Here is a 13,260-nt window from a genome sequence, read left to right on the forward strand (position 1 = left end):
AGTCATGTTTTAGAGTGTTTGGCTTTGGCCAGGTTAGTACCATTTTGTGTCCAGGTAAAGTGAGTAATGTTCATGTGCCATGTATGTGAATTCTCAGATGTGGTTATAGGATGTGTTTATATGCCTTAATTTTTCAGTTTCTTCTCTTTGGTTTAGTCACATATGGAGTTAATTTTGTGTTTCAGTTTCCTAGGTGTTTCTGAAGAAATTTTTAGTGTAAGACTAGCACTGGTGTAATACCAAGTTGTCTAAGTTTGGGGTAACCTTCAAAATACAAATTAGGTGACTCAAATAACGTGTTTCAAATAAAAGATTGGCTTATGAAAGGTATGCATGCAGCACTCAGGGAAGTGATGTAGAATCAGTAATTAACATCTGAATTTTTTCAGGAGAGAATCTAGAAATACTTGAGATATCTTTCTTAGCTACAAATTAACTTCAGAAAATAGCAGATGATCTTGTTTACTTCTGGGGTATTCTAGTATAAAGCTATAACATTTAAATTTTATACTGACTGAAAATCACTATGCAGGTAGTTTTCAAAAGCTGTAATTAGACATGACTGGTTTCCTATGCCATGCAAAGCTACTAATGTGATCTGCTTAAAACTGAGCTAGACATGCACATCATTTGCAAATGTGTCACAGATGAGCTTGTTCCTTAAAGGATTTTTAACTTAATTATCTCAAAATTGAACTGTGGCCCCCAAATATTCAGTGCCAAAGTGAGACTGCAACCAGAATGGCTATTAAGAAGAGTAAAATAAGACTTTTTTTTGTTCCTTAACAATTGCTTTTTTTCCAGGTAATTCAGTAAGAACTTGTAATTATGTGGTTTTCTGGAAAGCTTGCAGTATTGGAGGTTTTGAGAAAGGAGGATGCTTATTTAAGTTGTAGGCATAATAGCTATTGTATAGCTATTATAGCTTGGTATAATACCATTCTGACTGTGTTGTTAGTAATGACGAGTAACACCTGAGATAGAGTTGAACCCCATAGATTTGTGTCCCTCTGAAGAGTTTCCACACCTTACCCTGTATGACTGTGCATGTGAGAATTTTGAGGTGTGTAACAACTTGTGTAGTAGTGGTTTTGGCCAAGGATTAAAATAAAGCTGAGAGAGTCACTGTCTCTAAGCTTTTGTTTCACCTCTTTGGCCTTTCCTTGAGGCATTAAACCTACAGGAAGGATTCACCTCTCCTAGTTGCATCGTGATTGTGGCTTATTGTCTATCTGCAGCTTCATATAATACTACAGTATTCATGAAGATTCAAAGTTTAGGCAGCAAAAAGGTGAACTGTTTTTTTGTTTTGTTTTCTCTTTGAATATTCATGTGGTTTAATACAGAATTTTTCCATTAACAGTCTCGTCCTTAGCATAAACAATTCAAAGCTTCTAGAGCTAAGATGGTAAATTTAGGAATTGTAACAGAAAATGCATTAAGTGAGCTGCTGAGCTGTAGCCAGATTTCTTTGCTTCTTGTGGTGGATCATTATTTTTCATGTAGTGTATCAGGATGCCTCTGGTTGGCTTACTCAAAATGTTCATGCCAGGTGGGACAGGCTTTGCTGTTAGAATAGTTTAGATTGCTTTAATAGTAAGTGTGAGAGGGTTGGTAATTGCAAAGTACTGTTCTGGAAGAGCAAATAATCAGCTACACCTGCAGTCAATGGAACTGCTTATGCAACCCTGAGTCAGTAGCTGAGAGCTTTCTCAAATGGATGTCTTGTTACTCCAGGTTTGGTTAGGCAGGAAGGAGAGAGAAATCTTTTCTTTGAGATTCTTAAAGTTCTGTGATATATGCCATAGAAAATGTTTTAGAAATGTTTGTTTCAGCAGGACTCATACGTCCTAGGTATTTCCACAGTGGAAGAATATGTTACTTGGCAGCACACCCATCATGCTGAGCTGTTCAGATGGTTTTGAGGTGAGGAGGTGAACTCCCAACAATTACTTTTCTTGCCTGCCACTTCCTTCCTGTTGTTGTTTGGGTTTTTACCCTTCACGCTAGCAGCCAGTGATGGTGTCTTCTCTTCAACAACATAGATCTCTGTTCTGTGTTAAAAATTATCTGCTTTTCCCATTGTAGTTTTATTCCTTCATATTACTCTCTTCAGCTTCTTTTTGTTTTGTTTTCCTGCACTTTATTAATGCCAGTTGTTCCTGTGTGTTTTTACTAGTGGTATTTTATTAATGCCACAGAGTGTCTTGTTCAAACTGAAGCCTTTTCTATTTTCTCTAGCAACATAATCATAGAATGCATCAGGTTGGAAGGGACCCTCAAAGGTCATCTTGGTAGGATTTCAAAGTCCTGTGCCCAGATGTCATTTTATGCTTAAGAAGGTATCTCGTGTCCTCCCCTCTACACCTCACTGTTTCTTATTTAAATGCGTATGTATTGGTGATTATGGTTTGCAGCTCAGCCAGTGGCACACTGAAACTTCGAGCTGCTGTGATTTTTCTGTAGGACATTCTAGGTACTAAACTGTTTTCAAGACTATACACTGTCAGGTTTTTTGTGTGGCTTTAACTGAGATCCTCCTTTCTGCATACTTGTTTGTTAATTCCAGGGTGTGAAATAGTGCTGGGATGATAATCTTGAAGATTTAACATTTTCATGATCTACTGAATGCATAGCTCAGCATAGATAGCAAAGTAAAGATTCTTTATTCTGCTCCATGTTTTATGTCCTTGCAGCATGTTGCAGCACTGTTCTGGTTAGGGTTTCAATGTAGCAGAAGCCAATTGTTGTTAAAAATGAAAAATAATACTTTCAGTCCATTTTAGTGTGAATTGGAGAGAGTCTTGCTGAACAGCCATGTGGTTTTAGTCTGTAATGGTGAAAAGAATACTGTTTACCACATCCAAGTGTTTCCTGTAGGAAAGCTTGCTATTGACTTCCTGCTATTGTCATTTTTTGTTTGAATTATTCTTACAGTTGTGTTGGATTTTCAAACATAGCTGCAGTTTTTCTGAATTGTGCCTAGGTTCCAATCAGTCATGTGAAGCCCAGATTACAGAGGACTATGAAGCTTTTTGAACTTGAGATGACTCCAGACTTCCCCCCGCCCCTTCCCCTGTGCATTGTTAAGAAAGTTTCTTTATAAAATATTTCTCATTATAAGTATTTAAATTTGAATTGTGTCACTTCTCAAGAAGACTAGAAGAACTGGTAGCAGGAGATCCAGGCTTTTTAAACTTGACTTCATTGTTAGACTTAATTACTGCATTAATTTTTGGGGTTATAGGAATCATGCTGTCTTTTTTAGCAGAGAATATGTGCAAGAAATTGACCTTTGGAAAAAGATTGCTGTCTCTCTGGCTTACTGTGACCAGGTAGTTTGATAACCTTCAGTTCTGGGAAACAGAGATTCACACTTACTCATTTTTTTTATTAGTACTGTGAGAAAGTTTTAAGAACTTGATATTAATTGCTTTTAAGGCTGTTACTGAACTGTTATATATGGACTGTACAGAGAATTTTATGAATTAGTTAGTGGAAATTGAGACATGAAACTTCTTTCATTTGTTAGGGTATAGTACTGAAAAGGAGTGTTCAGTAAACTCTTATGTAGAACTCAATTTGGTGTCAGTGATTTAATTACCATGAGTATGAAGTGGAATAGTGAATCACTTCTAGGCAGTCTGCAGAGCTGTTGCTATCTGAGGTTTGAAGAGTATGCAGCTTGAAAAAAATTAATAAATTATTCCATCTTTTTTATCCACAATTCACAGAAAGACTTTAACTTGAGCTCTTCATTATTTCAGCTATGTGCTCCTTTGTTCTATTTCTGTTTGCCTAGATTTCCTTTGAGAAATTCAGATAAATTTAAGTCTTTTAAAAGTTCTTATTCTTTTGGCAAGGTGTTAGTGCTCAAGTTTGCATGTGGATTGCATGGCTGGATTTTCACCAGGTGCAGAATCAAAATGCAGAGTGACCTAGCTGAATGTGGCTTTAAGCAAATAGAAGCCTATTGGAACATTAATATTTGTGTGCAAGGCAATGGAACATATGCCCAAATGGAGATGGAGGATATAATCAGTCCAATAAGCTGATGCATTAGGGTGCATGTTTTCATTTCCAGACCTAATTCTTTTAAATGAGAGAAAGCACTTAAATTAATCCTTGGTGATGCTAGAGAGGTAACTGCTGATGAACCACACTGGAAAAGTGTATAGTTTGTTTGTGTTGTGGTTTGGTGGTTTTGTTTTTTGTTTTTCTGTTTTTTAAACCAATCTTTGGATCATTGAACAGTGAAATTGTAATCAGAATCCATGCAATGACTGGAGAAGAAAAGATATAGTCTTAATGTTAACTGATGATAATTTGGTTTTGGAGATGTAGGATTGATTATTCAGTACTAGTGTTTAGTCTCTTAAGATGTAGGTTTTAAGGCATCTGTTGATGTTGGTGTTTTTAACAATGCTTTTGTGTTTATGAAACTGAGGACATTTAGCAAACAGAAGTTGCTGTACAGCTTCATTATATGCTGATGTGGGGCTTTGCTTGCTTTCTTTACTCTTTAGTGTAGACTTGCATGTAAAGTAATTAATATGGACTGCTTTTTGCCAAAAGGGAGCATGTATGATAGCTTTGCTGTGGTTTTAATAGAAAATCCCAATGTATTGAAGACTACCAAGTAGGTGTTTTTAATGGTTATTCTTCATCTAATTCCAAGATTAAAAATGTGCCTGAAGTCTTGCCATCATGATACTTTTGTTTAATTCTTAAATACCCTTTTCTTAGTAGATGAAGCTTATAATTTAACTAATTTCTCTACCACCAGTGAAGCTGTGATTTTGAAACTGGAGTTAGAAATTAATTCTTGGCCAGGCATTAATATTTCATCTCATTACTGGTACATGACTTGGCACCACAGGTTTGAGCTCCTTTGGGAGGAAGGGGAGAAACACGTTTCTTTTGTGCTCTTACTCAGAGGGTACAGTACAGCATTTACACTGATGTGTGCTGGGGGCATGTCCCCTGGTGCTTCAGGTTGCTGCTCTGCTCCTCTTTACTTGTGGCCTATGGTTCCTCTTGTATACCAGGTCTGCTTTTGAGCAGCTGTGTCAGGGTCAGCTACTGCCCTCAGAGAATGCTGTGGAAGAAGTGCCTCTCTGCTTTTTAGCCTGGTTCTTGAATTTCTTTTACAACCAGCTGCATTAACCTGGTTAGCACTCTTGGCAGTTTTTGAAGTGGGAATGCAGCTTGTAATTGTGGAGTCCCTGACTTGGAAGAATTTGTTTTCTGCTAGGCACAGGCTTTATCCAGTGAGTGGAGCTGAAGGTACTCTGTATGTGGCCAAGTGCACAAACAGTTGAGACCTTATAAAAAATGCAGATAAGTGCAAGTGGCAGGGTTGTCACTTGTAGCAATGTTTATTTCTGTAAGAAAAGTGAGTGGCTCATGGCTACAGTTTCACATGGTGCACATGACAGGATCAGGTCAAAAATGCTGTATTCTAAGAAAAGAGTGTCTGTACTGTTACCAGTTGAAGGAGGGTTGCTGTGGCTGTCTGGAAGCTGGCAGTGCTTAATTCACATACACCAGCTGCTTGAGAGTTTGAGGCAGGAAATTTGAGAGCTGGTGGGCAGTCTGGAAGGTAGTTTCTTTTACTTGTCCCACTACCTGCAGATAGCAGACAGTGGGGTCTGCGGTAGACCTCGTGAAGTGGGTACCTATGTTTTCCTTTGACCGTTTAACATCTCTTAGATGTACGTGAATAAGGAAAAGCACAATGTCACTATTTACATATGATCAGAAGCAGTTTATTTACTACTGGAGTAGCTGCTAAATGGCATTGGAAGGCCTGTGTAGCTGCTGGAAGTGTTCAGCAGGCGAGAGCACCCACTCTAAAGCTTGAGGCAACAGGTGGCTCTTGGAGAGCTGAATTGTTTGCTCCTGCTGCCAGGAGGAAGGATCAGGAGAAAGCTGGGACCAGGAAGCTGGTAAGAGCCAGGGCGCTGGTTAGCGGCTATTGTGGCTTGTTTAATGAACCAGGACAGATTTTGAGAGACTTGAGATTTTTGCAGAAGATGAACTCATTGGCAGTTGAGCAGAGGCTTGTTTCCTGCCAGGTGCCTCTCTTGTCTTTGATTTACTTTCCACAGAGCCAGCAGCACAGTTAGACCTTGGTTCCCTTTGCAGTGCTGATGGAGACTTGGGTTAGGCATTTTTTTAATTAATGAGAAGGAATGCAAAGTTTTGTTAGAGGAAAAAATAGAAAGAGTCTAGTAGAAAGAAATAACTGAAATGGGGAACAAACATGTAGAAATAATCCTAGAAACTGGATTTGTGCCAAGGGGAAAGAACAGTGTCAGGCTAGGCACAATGGAGAATGCTACTTTACTGGTCTTGTTAAGGGGTATCTGTGTTCTTTGGAGTTTGGGAAGAATATCAGGTTGAAGTAGCTGGAGATTCTCCATGTCACAGGCATAGGAAACCAAAATAGGCCAGTCCAGGAAGGGAAAAGCTTCCTCTGTTGGTTACCTTCTGCAGTTTGCAAACAGCTGTCAGCCTGAATTATACACCTCTGACTTAAGCCACTTCAGTCAGCAAAAGCATCTCATCAACTTAGGGGAGCTCTACAAAGTATTTTGCAAGGCTTCAGGCACCGCCTGAAATATTAATATGCTCCTTGCCCACAAACAGTGACCTGTATAGTCACAGGGAAAGCTGTTATCTGTGCAAGTGTTGATCAGGTGAACCTTTGTTATCTTTGGCTCAAGTTCAGCTGTTGTGTTCTCTGTTGTGAGACAAGTATGATGAGTTTGCAACTCCTGGGTATCTTTCTCTAGGCACTGGAGAGTTATCAAGTCTGGGAAACTTTTCTACCTCATTTCTTACAAGTGTCTGATAATCTTCCTCATCAAAGGAAGAACAGATGAGCAACCATAGATGTTTCCTAGAGAGCACATCTGCATTGCTTTCAAGGTTGTCTGGGTTTCAATTTAAGTTAATTTATTCATGATAAGAGCAAGAAGCTCTAACGGTCTTGAAAATCTACTGTTTCCCTTGGACTTCTGTAGGTTCAAGTATAAGCAGTGCTTTGATTCTGCATTATTTATGGTCTGTTATGGTTTTTCTGCTGGGGTATTTTTTGAAAGTAGTATAATAAATGGCAAAAATATTCCAGTTCTGAATAGCTGTTTCTGCACAGTGTGAGTTGTCTTACCCAAGTCTAGTTGAAATAGCCCAAAAGTTGCTTAGATATAGACAAATGCATGCTTATCAAGGTTTGTCAGGTGATTATCTTGCCATTTTAAGTATGAATTGAGTGGTTGGTTGATAAGGTCAGTTGACAATAGATGCACAAGGCTAGGGAATTTACAAAAGGGAAAAGGTTTTCTTTCAAGTCCTAATGCCAGTATTCAGGAACTGACTTGCATCTTAGAATGCTGAGAACTGGAGAACAGTGAAGTATTCAAAAGCAGAGAGGCTAGTGGCAGCAGGCTGTAGTTGCTGACACTTAATCAGTATAAATTCAGTCTGATTAAAACTACTCAGAAAAAAAAAATGCAAATTTTCCTCATAATACAAACTAACCCTTTGAATAACTTCTAGTTTGATAGTCTGAACTTCCGCAGGTTCTATCCTCTGTATCATGTGACAGTGATACTGTTGCTCTTTTGCATTCCAGAAGAGATTTATCACATCAAGTGGCCATGTAAACCAGTTTCTTAGCAAATGTATTTTCCATGAATCCAGCTACAAGTTGAATATGCTGCATTATAATGCATTCTGGGAAAATGAGGTGAAGTGAATGAAATTGCATTGAAGAGAAATTCCAAGACTGCATAAGTATTGTCATGAATTTAAGTTAATATCCTCTCTCTGCAGCGGTGTGAATGAGTCTGCAGCAGGAAAAGCTTACAGAAAACAGGCCAAATGGGGCCCTGTTGGAAGAAAACACAGATTTCCTAATTACTAGCCAGATATTCTGTTGTGAGCAGAACTGAAACCACTACCAACAGCAAGATTGTTTCTTTGCAGAAATAATTTCCAAGTTATGTTCAGTGTTGTCCATTTAGATAAAACGTCCCTACGGTCATCATGATTTATGAGAGACTTTTTATCTTTGCAGAAACGGAAGGCTTTAAAATTGATACCATGGGCACCTACCATGGGATGACTCTGAAGTCTGTAACGGTAAGCTGAAAGTCTTTCTTGAATATGTTTTATAGAAATGGTAGTCTACCCATATATCTGTCTCTTGTCAGCCTAGCCTAGGCTCTGCAAGGTCACTTTGGCCGACTGACAAAATTGATGTCAGTTCTTCTCTGTGAAAAGATAAAGCATGTTTTGATTTGGTCTCTGCAGTGTAGAGATATTTGGTCAAGGGATTTGTCTGCAGTAAAATAGTTGTGTTGGGAAGGTTTTGCTCACATGTTGTGGCTTCTTCTGGAGACATGGTGGTTTTGTGCTCAACTGCACTAAGATACCCTAATCTTACATATGTCTATGAAATACAACTACACCCATAGAATGGATATAGTAAAACTAGCGTCTGGAGTGTCGCTCCATGTCCTACCATGCATTTACTAACAAAAATTTGTTTAGTTTTGTATGACTTTACAATGATGTCACTGGGAAATGCTGAAAATGCAGAGGATAAATAGAGACACTCAGGCAGGTTTCCTCTTTTTGGCTAATACTTGTCTACTTTGTGGAAGTGGGTTGGATACTCTCAAATGCTGTTCTGATCTGCTGGTAAGTAGGACAGATGCTACAGAACTAATGTAGAGCTCTCATTAAGGTTTTTGCCATCTGCATACCTATATAAATCTGATTAATAGATGGCACTAAACACTCCTAAATCCATTACACAGAATAGAATCAATAAGGTTGGAAGAGACCTCAAAGATCATCAAGTCCAACCTGTCACCCAAATCCATGTACTACTTCCAGTTTGTGCTCCTAATTTGAACATAAAATAGTATCTTGAACATAAATTTCTTAAAAGCATTTAGAGCTTGTTCTTGTTTGTTAAAATTCTTGCCTAAATCTTTCATTCTCAGCCTCCTCTGGGCTTAAAATACTAAAATATTTCCTTCCAGTTGTGTGTGTTTTATTTTTTTCTTTTTAAAGGAAGGGATCTACTTAGTTCTAAATGCTGTTGTTTCTAAATTAATTCGGAAATTGATTGGGTAAAGGAAGAAAATAACCCATTACATTTGGATATTTGTTCTTGAACCTTGCACAAATTGGTGGCTGCTTTATGAGAGAGCAAGCAATGTTTTCTGCCAAACCCGGGTTTCTATCCTATAATACCTGTTTCAAGTGGTCACTTGAAATGACTTAGTTAAATGACTTCGTAAACAGCTTTCTCGTTTTAATTTCCCTGTGGGGAGAGATGAGAAAGAAAAAGCAACAAAACCAGATTATAGTAAAATGGAAATGGTGAAATGTTTCAAGCTTGTCTGTATAAAAACCTCTAGAAGTGAGGGGATGCACAGTAATTCTAGAAGTGTTCTATTTTATTCTTCCATTAAAAAGTAGTTAAGGTTTTTTATCTGAGGAATCCTTGCTCATGTACTCAGTACACTTCCCAGAGTTCTGAGGCAGAGTTACTAAACTGTCCTATATTCCATTAAGAAAGAAAATGTAACTGATATTAAATTACAAGCACATCTTTTTTGCAACATAAACTAGAGTTATTTGAAATAATTACCTTAGGAGTATTGCATGACTGCAGTGAAAGCATCATCTGGTGTCATGAGAAATATTAAAACTCCATCTGTCATTTGGTGTTTTTCTAAGAGAAAACTTGTGAGGGTTTTCTTGAGCCTTATTTTTTTTCCAGACTATTAAAAAGGTGCCCTAAATGTTCATCTCATTCATGAATTAGTGACATTCTGATTTTGTGCTTCAGCTGGGAGAGAAACCTGCTAATTATGTGGCACTGAAAGAATCATCTGGTTTTGTCTAAACTTTGTCACTGTGATGGATCAGATAGTTCTAACCCATAATCTCCAGATTGTTGTTTTGTATAGAATGCTTAATTTCCTACCAGTTAGCATATTTCATATTATGCTTTTACTCAGGTTGTTGGTGTTTGGGTTTTTTTTCCATGGTTTGATCCTATTTTTTATGCTAGACAAAACTGGGGAGGAAAAGGGAAAGTAGCTCTGGAGGTTTAATGGAAAATTGCACTATATTTGTTAGCTAAACAACATGGAGAATAGAATTGGCATTGCATTTTACCTGCACAATGTCAACTACTATCCTCATAGTGTTGTTAAATCCATTGTGTGAACTCATCAAGTGCTTCACAGGAACTGAAGTGTTAGGTAGGCCTTTGTTAGAGGCTGTCTTCAAACTTCAGACTTTGGATTTCCAGGTGAATGAGGAAATTTGAAAGGCTCGTTTTTATGCCATTTGTTCTCCTTGACTTAGGTAGCCTCTCAGTTTCTTCTGTGACATTTCCATTAATGTATTTAAAGAGAAGTCAATCCCTAAAAACTTCTAGTTTTGCTTGACTAAACTAGTGTCATTGTGAAATAAGCCTTCAATTCCCATGTAAGTTTTCTTTCTGTAGCTATTCTTTTTAGAATCCAGCTTTTTTTTTTTCCTTTTTTTTTTTCCCCAAGCTTAGAGAAATAAAATTTCATGGCGTCTTCTAAGTGAGATCTCAGCAATAGCTTACAGAAAGGCATTAAGAATTTCTTACTGTGGCTTAAATTATGAATACTGCCTTGAAAGAGATGAATTATGTATTTTACTTTATTTCCATTCTTTGTCACTTTTTAGTGTGTTTTTCCTTTTGCTCTACTTACCACTTTGGTTATAAGCTGTATGTAGGAAGAGATGATTTACCCTAGCATGGTGGCCGAGTGTTTAACATTAGTAATGCTATCTACCCCAGCTTTTGTGCTCTGTGGTGCATTGATTCCTTTGGCTTACTTGTGACACCCTATCCTTTCATTTTTTATTTAATTTTTTTTGGGGGGTTGGGATTTCTGGTACATCGATTTTTTTAAAAATTATTTTGTTTTGTCTGATTGAAAGTTTGGTTTGATGGTCAGTCTTCTCTTTAAAAGATTGATGGACCCATTAGCTTCCAAAATGTCTGGTCATGTTAGCAAATCTTTGTAGACATTTCCGTTTACCTGGAGTGTAAGCAGTGACCCAAGTGTCTGCAGTCGCCCCCCTGCTTCTTACGTAACATTCCTAAGAAGCTTGTATTTGTTCTGTGTTGTATTCCACTTGCACTCTGCCTCATTTTAATTCTCTGTAATGATCTTTTCTGAAATGTCCAAAACTTCTGGTTTGTGTTTGTTCTTGAGGAAATGCAAGTTGTCCAAGTTGCTTGTTCTTTTTAACAGCAAAACAAAAACTTCTGCATCTTGACTGCTTTCTTTTCATCAGTGATGTTGGAAACTTTCTTAGCATTCAAAATTTGTGCCAGAACAGATGGTAAATGGTGGGCTTTTTCTGAAGTAATGTCAGCTAAAATAACTTGTGCTGCTGGCAGTTCTTCACTGTAACAGGGTTTTTGCTTAATTGGTGCACTTACTTTCTCTTAGGAGGAACTGACTTATTTAATGAGTTTTTATTGTGAGGGCATGATTTCATTATTGTGGACCTGGTACTGATTAACAGAACACTTTCCTCAGAGAGCAGTTTCTAATACCTGTGGCACCTTCTGTTTGCCTAGATTGGTGATGTGCTGGAAGTAAGGAAGGTAATGGTGGTATAGCTCTTGCTTTCTAGTTACCTGGCGCTTCATGTTGCAAAGTGTGCAGCATAACTTGTGGAAACCTACAGATCTACCTGCAGGCTTCACTTCAAAGCGTAATCCCCTGTATAGGAGGGCAACTTCTGTGTTTCAAATAATCAGGTTTATGGTTTGAGATGGATCAAATAAGTGATATGGAAGATAAGCATGTTGGTATTCTTGTACCTTGCAGGGTGTCTTGGAATGCTGAGAGAGAATCTTAAGCTGATACCCTCCTCATGTTCATTGTTGTGTAAATATGACCTGTTCAGGGCATTAGCCTTCTGAAGTGCTTTTCTGAAGAGAAATGTTTTTAAAGAGGACTGTTAACTTGGAGTCTAAACCAGTGTTTAATGGAAACCTAGAAAGCCTGTCTGACCTTTTGTGTATAATGAAATTGAATTTAGACTGCTGGTATCTGCAACTAGAACATGCAAAGCATTTAACTGTTGCTGTAGCTTGAGATGTCAAGATCAGAACAAACTAGGTATCTGCCCCTATGTCAGGAAATGGGAGAAGCTGCTCATTCCACAAGTGTCTGTTAAAACTGGCTTTTGCAGATTGGTACTTCAATGTATCCTCCTCTACCTGAGGGTATGCTTTGTATTGATTGTAGGCACTTAGAAATAATGTAAGTTTCTCCTTGACAATTATACTCATCTTTCTCAAATTTTCCTGACTTCCGTATTAAGGAAAGGAATTGAGTGATTGCCTTTGGAGTTCTATGGAATACTTTCCTCTGAATTCTCAGAGTCCAGACTGGTTATAAACTATGATGCAGCGTGTTTGTCAGCTTGAATGCAAGCAAATAAAATCTGCAGAGTACTGCAGTAGACTCTTGTAGAAATTGTTTAGTTGCTATACTGAATTGCTAGAAAGCTTTTTTGACTTCTGGTTTCTTTTAGTATTTATGGCTGCTGAAGCACGGCAGCCTCCTTTGTCTTCTGTTTTTGCTGCTGTTAATGGAATCTGCCATTGATCATCTGCACCCATAAGCAGGCAGAACTACTATTATTTCTTTTATTGTTCAGTACACAGGTGGATACAGCAGTTTTTTAAGCTATTGAGACAATCTGAGGCTATGCTCGAAGGTTCATCCTAGTTTATGTGTATAGTTAGTGGGAGTTTCAGTTAAGGCACTTCACCTGTAACAAATTCAAATGCAAATTTCTGTGTTTAGATATGCAAGTTTTGTCTCTGGTAAGAAAGTCGATGTATTTTTTCAGTGCTCCTGAGTTCAGTGACAATGTTTTTCCTACAAGTTAACAAAAGTAATGTCTATCTTTCCTCTGTAAACTTTCAGGCTTTACGGCAGTCTCTCAGTTGTAAAATTACCCTGATTAAACATAGGAGACTATCAGGTAATGAAAGAAAATATATTAAATTTCAGTTGGAACAAATATGTTCCTTAGTGCTATCAGAAAACAGCTAGTAAGATATGAAGTCCCTGTGTTTGCCATAATGTGTGCAGGCTTGATTTCAGAGAACTAGAAGATTGGTTCAGCACCTCTAAGGCAAACAACGTTTTTCATCAGTTTATGGTA

The 13,260-nt window shown here is 37.9% G+C and overlaps 1 protein-coding gene across 1 annotated transcript in view; it reads left to right on the plus strand.

The window, feature by feature from the left end:
- The window catches only part of CDC73 (cell division cycle 73), a 119,430-nt gene that overhangs the window by 26,451 nt on the left and 79,719 nt on the right, over window positions 1–13,260 (plus strand). Inside the window, exon 10 of the mRNA XM_068140881.1 lies at window positions 8,084–8,148. Within this exon, the coding sequence (XP_067996982.1) occupies window positions 8,084–8,148 (65 nt within the window). The remainder of the gene's footprint in view (window positions 1–8,083; window positions 8,149–13,260) is intronic.

This window comes from Melanerpes formicivorus, unplaced genomic scaffold, assembly GCF_026170545.1.
Source record: "Melanerpes formicivorus ecotype bairdi unplaced genomic scaffold, bMelFor1.0.p_v2 SCAF_7, whole genome shotgun sequence".
In the NCBI taxonomy this organism is placed as follows: Eukaryota; Metazoa; Chordata; class Aves; order Piciformes; family Picidae; genus Melanerpes; species Melanerpes formicivorus.